The 9171-nt window shown below is 41.8% G+C and overlaps 1 protein-coding gene across 1 annotated transcript; it reads left to right on the forward strand.

Annotated features, from left to right (window-relative positions):
* Positions 1-3543: 3543 nt before the first annotated feature.
* Positions 3544-6629, forward strand: neff2 (neuronal intermediate filament family member 2). The gene is made up of 3 exons (XM_008278942.1): positions 3544-4571; positions 5227-5351; positions 5482-6629. Exons 1-3 carry the CDS (start codon positions 3564-3566, stop codon positions 5540-5542), a joined length of 1194 nt encoding a protein of 397 aa, XP_008277164.1. The 5' UTR covers positions 3544-3563; the 3' UTR covers positions 5543-6629.
* The last annotated feature ends 2542 nt before the right edge of the window (positions 6630-9171 follow it).

The following is a 9171-nucleotide window of genomic DNA, read 5'->3' on the forward strand; positions in this document are numbered from 1 at the left end:
TTTTTTTTACAGTGTGCTCATACAATGCCAGAAATGAAAATCAGCTCAGACGCCTTCTACCTCAAAGTCTCTGCATGTCGCGAGTTTTCTTTATAAAATCGTTGTGGACTCAGACACTGCTATTATGAGTCACATCGCTCACTTACAACAGGATACAATAGGGAACCAAAACTCTCTAATCACAGGTAGAAGAAAGGAATCTGATTGTTATTGTGCTACTGTCTGAGCAACCCCTTTAAATGTCAAGCAACAACAAATATAGCCCCTATCCCTCTTGATTAAAGCCCAAAGACTCAAACGGCCTTTGTCACAGTGACTTGTCATAGTAGGAAAAGCTCAGGTGCGACTAAAACACGTCTATTAAAGACTCTGAAACAGAAGCAGCTATTTATATTTGTGCACTTTCCAACTGCGACATGTAGAAAAGACTTACTGAGCGTCAGCTTCAGCCTAAAATAGCGGTGTTGTTCAAAACACCTTTAGAAGGTGATGTCCTCTTCTACTTCAGGAGTATACTTTGTTTATGATTACTGATGTTAAGGCCAAAAAACCACAGCGGGAGCAAGTCCTAAATAAAACTTTTTTGCAGTTTGATCTGTGGATTTCTGTGAGCTACTTCATCGCAAAGCAAAAAGACAAGTCCACTTTCTCTTTCTACTTTTTTTTCTCATCAGTTTAAAAGTCGAGAGTATTATTTGAAGTATCGGTCACATTGAAACTACTCTAACTACCACACGAACCAGACGTGGAGGCTGCAAATTAGATTCAGCTTCATGCTCCATCTTTTGTTCCTCCACACAAACAAACAAACAAATAAATTGATTACGAAAGTGAAAGACTAATGACTGTCCCTTCGTATTGATCGACAGTCTGAGGAATATCCAAGGTACCATCAATAAGGACTTCCATTAATAAGACGAGGGACAGAAGTCTTTACTAACTAATGGCCTTATCCTACTTATCCTTGAGGACCTGATGTCGTATTTCCTTCATTCTACCCAACACTATTGTTCTGGACCCAGTGCAGCACTCCCCATTGGTTTTTCTTCAAATACATTGATTAATTAACCACAGCTATAAAAGAAAAGCTTAATCATCTCTTTGTGTAAGCTCTCCCTTTAACTGTAAGGCGATCGATGAGCTTCATCAGCCTCTATTGGCAGCTACTGAGAACTACAACGCTACACTAAAATGTCACATTTTTTGCCATCTAAAGCAGCCGACTGCATCTAATTAGGTCAGAGATGGATAAAAAAAAAAAGTAGTTAGCAAGGTATCAAGATTTTAACAATGGCATCAGAATAGCTGCTTTATAAGTTCCTTTTATTTGGCTTAAAAACAACAGTTTAGCCTTTGTAGCTGAAAAATGATGCTGAAAACACTGGGAGCAGAGACACTGAGGGAGTTTTTCTTCTCAAGAAGATTCCCCAGTAAGACATTCATGCCATAAGTGAAATAAGCATCATGCTACATATTGTAAGTGTTATAAAGTGTTTGTTTGTTTTTCAAATATCAGGGTGGTTAGTTTGCTGTTCTCGCTGCTCACATGAATTTCAGCAGCTGGTGGTGCCTGATATTTTTACTGAGCTTAGAAAATCTAGTTTGACTCACGGTGCTCCTGCAAACTGAAATAACGTGTAGAATAATCAGAAGTTTTTATCAATTCAGGTTTTTAATTTCATCATATATTACTTGAAACTGTTCTTGTTTTAGGTAATGCATTTGTTTTTAAATCTTAAATGCTCTGAATTATTTATCTTTTTTTTAATTTCAGGAGCTGGCTGCCAGGTGGCTCGGTGGTTAGCACTGTTGCCTTGCAGCTAGAAGGTTGCTGGTTCGTGTCCCGGTTAGGACACCCGGGATCTTTCTGTGTGGAGTCTCCATGTTCTCCCCATGCAGCGTGGGTTCTCTCCAGGTTCTCCGGCTTCCTCTCACAGCCACAAAAATATGTTGAGGTTAATCGGTGAATTGAATGTGAGTGTGCTTGGTTGTCTGTCTCTAAGTGTAGCCCTGTGATAGACTGGTGACCTGTCCAGGGTGTCCCCTGCCTTCACCCTGAGTCAGCTGGGATAGACTCCAGCCCCCCATGACCCTAGTGAGGATTAAGTGGTGTATAGATAATGGATGGATGGATGGATTTCAGTCGCTTCACCTTTTAATATTTCTATTGTTATCCAAGTATCTTATTTATACATCTTCTACTTTCATTGTTAATGAGGCCTCTGTACCTCAACAGACACTGAGTTTAAATAAAGGTTGAATGAATGACTTTGGCTCAATCCTCAGCATTTATCAAGACCTGCTAATTACAACTACTAATTATATTCCCTTTAAGTTGTCTGCTGACATCTGCAGAGACGGATGAATGTCAGGGGTCAACTTGCTGGCAGAGCAGCAGCAACCTGACCGCCAGCGTGACTGTCGCCAAAATACACGTCCTTGAGCAGGAATCGTAACCTTTCTTTTTCTTTTTTTTTCTGGATTAGCTAGATGCCTCTTTTCCAACAAACACTGACTTACACTCTGACTCATCTCTGGGTTCTGAACAGCGGGACTGTTTGTGAGTGTCAGCAGATACAGATAGTACTTTCTTCTTCGGCGGTGTCTCCCACACATGCTGTCATAGTCAGGATGGCTGAAGAACATCAGTGACTCATCAATTTGCAACCTCATTAGATCAAACAGACATGATTAAAGATGCTCTGGATGCACTTGCACTATACGGGGCCTTGCAATATGGTGAATATCTACCAAATGTTATTTCACAGGCAGCAATAAAGAGAGAACCTAAAGGAAAAGTGCTGTAAGAAGAAAATAGTTTTGGAAAAAATGTCTGGTCTACACAACAAGTCAGAAAAGAAAATGTGTTGCTTGCTGTGGTATGAAGGTTAATATGGGGTTGACTTATCTTTCATAAAGTAGTAGGCACAATTAATTTATTGCTTCTTAGAGCATTAAAACCTTTAAGTGCCTGACTGTTGAAGTAAATGCCTCCCTCACTCCTGCTTTATGCACTACATATTGATTTTCTCTGACTGGGTCGAGGAAAAGACTTTGTTTCAAGTCATCCTCACAAGGTTTTTTGACATTTTCTTTCTTAGTTTAGGTACATGTGTGCTTTGCTTGAGAAATCTGCCTGAGCCTGCATTGAGGACACAGGGTGGAGTAAAATGTGCCTTCAGCAATTAACAGAGTAATGACAATAAATGATTTCAATGCCATTTTGAGGGTAGGCTAAAAGAAAAGCTGCTCTACCACATGTACTCTGCCTGCCTGAGCTGAGAGTGAGTCTGAAAACCAACCGGCTCTCTGTTCACTGCAGCAGCCCGCTATTGGCCTGGTGAATGCTGACAGCACTGATGTTTCTCTGTGTTGGTGGAGGGGGGGCAGCCTCACTCTATAAAAGCTGGGGATCTGCAGCATCACTGAACTGGTGCAGTGCAAAAACGCTCGCTCATCCTCACCGATGGTGTGCAGAACAAGGGGGACGTAAGAAAACCTTCTGAAACTAAAACATACATTTTCTTAAACAAACAAAAAAAATCCACCACAAAAAATTCATCATGAGCTACGATTCCTTCCTCTCCTACCGCCGCCCTTGGGACAGCTACAAAGGCTCCCGAACCACCACCAAATCCTCCATGTCTTCCTCTCTCTACTCCTCTTCCCGAGCTCCTCCATCCGGGAAGAGGAATCTCAGGATGGCCTCCTCTTCGCTGCCGGACGGCTCCCAGAGGATGGACTTGGCTCAGGCCAGCTCCCTCAACACAGAGCTGCTGGGCCTGCGCTCCCAGGAGAGGGCACAGCTGGTGGACCTGAATGACCGCTTCGCTACCTACATCGAGAAGGTGAGGCACCTGGAGCTGCAGAACCGAGCCCTGCTGGCCGAGCTGGATGCTCTCAGGAGACGGCAGAACGACCCGTCCCGTCTGCAGACGCTGTACGAGGGGGAGGCGAGGAGTTTGAGGGCCCTGATCGACTCAGAGAATGGGGAGAAGATGCGTATGGAGGCGGAGAGGGACTACCTGCGTGACGTGTACGAGCAGATGAAGGAGCGCTACGAGGAGGAGGCGAGGCGGCGTATGGATGCTGAGGAGGCCCTGCAGAGGGCCAGGGACGAGGCGAGCAGGGCCGTGGTCTACAACTGTGATGCAGAGGCCACCGTGGTGTCTCTGTGTGACGAGATGGTGTTCCTGAAGAAAGTCTTTGCCGAGGAGCAGGCTGAGCTGCAGGCCCAGCTGCAGGTGGCCAACATCAGCGTGGACGTGGAGGTGTCCCGGCCTGACCTCTCCACCGCCCTGCGAGACATCCGGGCACAGTACGAGCGGCTGGCGAACAAGAACATGCAGGCCGCCGAGGACTGGTACCAGAGCAAGTTCGCGAGCGTGGCGGAGATGGCCAGCAAAAACAACGAGGCCGTGCACGCCATCCGGGAGGAGACCATGGAGTACCGGAGGCTGCTTCAGTCTCGGTCCACGGAGATCGAGGCCCTCCGGAACGTCATCGACTCCCTGAATAAGCAGCTGGAGGATCTGGAGGAGACGCAGGCGAAGGAGGTGACCAAGTACCAGGTGAGTGAGGAGGACTTGATTCTGGTCCAAATATGCTTGGACATTTCTCGTCTTTTTTTTTTTTTAGCTGATTAAGTCCATCTGTTTGAATTATATTTATTAAATCTTTGAACACGTTATCTAACTTGTTTTTGACCAACTGAATTCATTGCCTAAATTGTGATTACATGTATTATTTTTTTTTGTTTACTCTACTCAGGTTTTTGAATAGCATCTGTGTATGATAAGGTGCTGAATAAAAAAAATTGCTCGAGAGTGTGTATAGGCTTGTGGCTCTGTGTGCATCTATTCTCAGGGAGACAGCCTTCTTCTAAAATTTGTTTTTAGAGCTTTGTTTCTGAAACAGGTCTAAAGAAAAGGAACAGGAAACACAATGGTGTGTAGACTGTCACAGAGAACAAGTACCCTTCAGAATAAAAGAAAACACTCTTAAAGTAGAGAGCCAGAATCATGCTTTGTTCTTCTACAAGATGGCATGGAAAAGGATTCTTTTGCAGCAGCTAGTGCTCAGCAGGAAATGACAGCAGGCTCACAGCAGAGGTGAAAATCTGCAAGGTTAAACCGAGAGAGCACATGAACGCGACAAACACACCCAGTTTCCAATTACCGTGAAGCAAATTGCAATATTTGATGCTGATTTTTTTTGCATTTCCAGATGAGGATAAGTGAACTGGAGCGGGATATCACCGAGGCCAAGCAGGAGATGGCGCGATATCTGAGAGAGTATCAAGACCTTCTCAATGTGAAGATGGCCCTTGACATTGAAATCGCTGCGTACAGGTGAGACATGATCTACACAAGCAGCTCCTTTAAACGTTTTTGATCTTGGTCTTATCTGATTTGAGTTACCGAGCACATATTCAAAGACATAAATAATAATAATCTCAAGGAGAATCTCTTTTCTTTTCAGGAAACTTCTGGAGGGGGAGGAGATTCGGCTGGCGTACCCTTCTCTTCCAGCCCTAAATTAAAACCTAAACACCACCAACCTGGCAACCTGAATTCTTCATACCCCCTCACCCATGCCCTGAACATCTCAAGCATCCCTCCATAACTTCCCTTCTCTTCCTTCCTCATTTCTTTTACATTCTTCGCCTATGTCCCCCCCCTGAAAACATGAATTTCTTTCCTCCTCCCAAAACCAAAAACCGCAAAGCTCATCTCTCTCAAGACAGCAGCGCCCTTGTGCTAAACAAGAGGTCCACCAGAAGTCCCCCTTCTTCTACACACGTTCTGACACCAAACATCAAGAAGACGGCAAACCGTAAAAAAATACGCAGAGTGGCTGCACTGCATTAGTTACATAGCTATGTCGGACGGCAGCGTTGCTTTGGCTGAGTTCCTGTGTGTCGTGCACGTTAAGGTCCAAGCAACAGAGTTCACATTTGACTTTCCTGAATCCTCCTTGTGCAAACATTTGACCAATTGTTTGTGGAGGAGGACAAACCTAAATCCTTTAATCTCTCAGTGCTTGGGTTTTATCCGTGTTTGAAGTGATGCAAGAAAGTTGTAGCGCGTTGCTCCAGGAACTCTACCAATCAATTATGCAATGTCCTGCACCCCTGGTTCTGTAGTATTAGTCAGTGAACCAGTAACCTTAAAACTTTCTTTTCATTACGTTAGAAACCCATTTATGTCCTCTTTAGTTAGTCTTCCTCCGCATTTACGTCTACACGAAAACTGCAAGCTTTGGTTTGAAAATCAGAGTGAGTGTGGGTCTTCCTACTTGGCTATTTGGTTATTTAAATTTTCAATAAAACCGTCTTTACTTCTGGGAATGTAAATGCAGCGGAAGATTAATTGTTACTGGTTTTTCCTTATATTCATGCAGTGTGTCTCTCAGCGTACCTGCACTAGATTCTTTTCGTTCTGTAAGTTCATTCAAAGCTAAACCGTGAAACCGAAAGATAACTGCAGGAGCTCCTTGTTGTCTGTCTGCTGATCCTAGATCTAAATGGTGCTTTACATCTGTGAAACTAATACAAAGTCTGCACCATTACGCTTGGTGTACCTGTAACAGCCGGCAACAAGCTGAATAAACATATAACTGACCTGCAACATGCTTCAGATCTTGTGTTTTGATTTGCCACCTTTAGGGATATTTAAGGATATTTACAATGATCAAAAAATTACTGAGGACTAAACGTCATTTCAGTGTTTCTCACTATAGCTTTGCCAAGTTTAGATCATGTAGAAAATGACTGATTACATGTTTTATCCAGGTGTAAAAAAGCGTGAATATTCAAAATACCCACAAATGTCTTCATGCACACCAAGACCCCACAACATACATCCTAAGAATAAAAACAGACATCAACTGCAGCCTCATTTTAGCAGCAACTTTGTTTGCTCAGAGGGCAAGTTAGCTGTTGAATAAAACCTTCTATTGTAAAGAAATGAATTTAAAAGCACAAAAAACTTCTACACTTTGAGACAGTTTGGTTAATCAGCGATGTGTTTTAAACTGAGTTTTATGAGCACATACTTTCCTCCAGTGACAGTCGCTAAAAAGTTTGATGAATTCCCTCCAGTTTACTGAGCTACTCATGCTTCAATTTGTCATTTTGGGGGTGGGGGTCGTCCAATATTAAAGACAGATAAAACATTAAATATTTCACAAACAAAATAGGTTACACCAACAGTGTAGGAGATGATATGTTGGATTAAAACTGTAAGAAATTCTGCTCTTCTCTGACTTAAAACTAAATAAAAGTTTCCAAAATCACATTCAAGCATTCAAGACTGAAAAGAAACAAAAGTCAAAATGTACACCTTGAAGGAAATTACAATTAAGCAATTAGGGAACAAAGATTTACATGAAATAATGACATATTGGTACATTATGAAACAAACGCAACAAATATACATAAAGCAATGCATAATTGACTACTGGATTTGCCAGGTAATGTCTGTTTGCTTTGTTTGTATCACTATTAACCTGCATGTTAAAGAGATTCTGATGAAATAAAGGAATTATTGTGGTAATTAATAGTACTGAGGAAAGGAGAAGGAAACCTTGACTTCCTTTTGTGGCCTGAGAGAATCAATGTGAGACTGCTGAGACCAGATGGAGATTTTTAGATTTAACATTTTCCCTCTTACGTAATACTTAAGTTTAGCAAAGGAGGCATTTTGGAACACATGAGGTTTATGCTTACTTACAGCTCTCAGGATCACATGACCAACGCACAGCAGCACTGCACCAAGCTGACTGCAGCTGTAACGTGTTGATCGGTTGCTTCAGCAGGATCATCAATCACCAGATTTACACCAGGAACCAGAAAAACACGAAAAACGTTGTCAAAATCATCTAATTGTGAGCGCAATAAATGGTGTGGCATATGCTAAATAACACTACCTATCTAATTAAATACAGAATCGGCACATGGCTTTTTCATGTACTTCATTAGCTGAAGTAAAAGAGCAATAATTCTCCACTGCAAGACTTATTAAGGAGCCAACGTTATGCTGCCTTAATTTAGGTTGATCCTCCATCGGTTTTTGTTTGAGGTGATAAAATAAAGAAATCACAGACGGCATCACAACTAGTCACAAATGTCACATCATACAACACACAGGTGTACGTAATGATGCTATCAACATGCATCACATTTAGTTTTGTCTTTTCCAGGGCTCTGGTTTTGTGCACGATGGTTTAAATGCAGCTGAGCCATTATTAAGGTTATTCATCCTCCCTGTGCTTCTTCTGCTGACAAGCCAAAGTGTCTGCGGTAAAATCAAGTCTACTGGCCGTGGCATGTCTAAGCCTTTTCGATAAAACAGTAGCCTAATATTGCAAGAGTAAGATGTTCTAGTATTTTTCCATAGCAGCTCTACAGTCTCTTGAACCCAGAGGAGGTCACAGTGGATTTATGAAGCCATTGTGTTTCATCATATAAATCAAAGATCCAGGCATTTTTATGGTTGTGGTGGATTTCTTTTGTTGATTCTTGCACCAGAGTGACGACGTCTGACAGACAATCAATCTGCTGCATGAGTGCAAACATTCATCTGGAGCTGTCTAGAAATCCCATCCACTGATCACTAACTTTCAATAGCTAATTCAATTACTTATATAATTTTAAAAAGAAGGGTAAATAGGAGGAAGATGCTGCCTCCAGCAAGAACACCAGCAGCATATCAATGATGAATACGGTAGCCTTGCTATTTTTAGACTTCTTATAAATTATGTATCCCATAATAACAACAACAATACAGCCAGCCAGCAGTAAAAATGTATGGCATCCCTGGTCATATGTAAAATTGTGTCCACATGTGGCTGTGGGTGTCTTTTTACATCACGAATTCAAATATCAATGACAGCAGAGTTATAGTAAAGTATGAATCACTCTAACTGTGATTACGAGGCCCATCAATTTAAAATTAACTAGCGACAATCAAACCGTGACAAGAAACAAAGTTCTAAATTAATTTCTACATGTGGTTTCTCACATTTATGTTGCAGTTAAAATAGGAGTGACATCAAAAATTGAAAATAAAGTTAATCTTTTACATAAGTAAGACTTTTGTGTTTATCAAGATGACTTGTGAGGTAAGATTCACTTAATTGAATTAATTTAATTTACTTAGTTTAATAATA

Source organism: Stegastes partitus, unplaced genomic scaffold (genome assembly GCF_000690725.1).
Source record: "Stegastes partitus isolate 25-593 unplaced genomic scaffold, Stegastes_partitus-1.0.2 Scaffold139, whole genome shotgun sequence".
NCBI classification, from domain to species: domain Eukaryota; kingdom Metazoa; phylum Chordata; class Actinopteri; family Pomacentridae; genus Stegastes; species Stegastes partitus.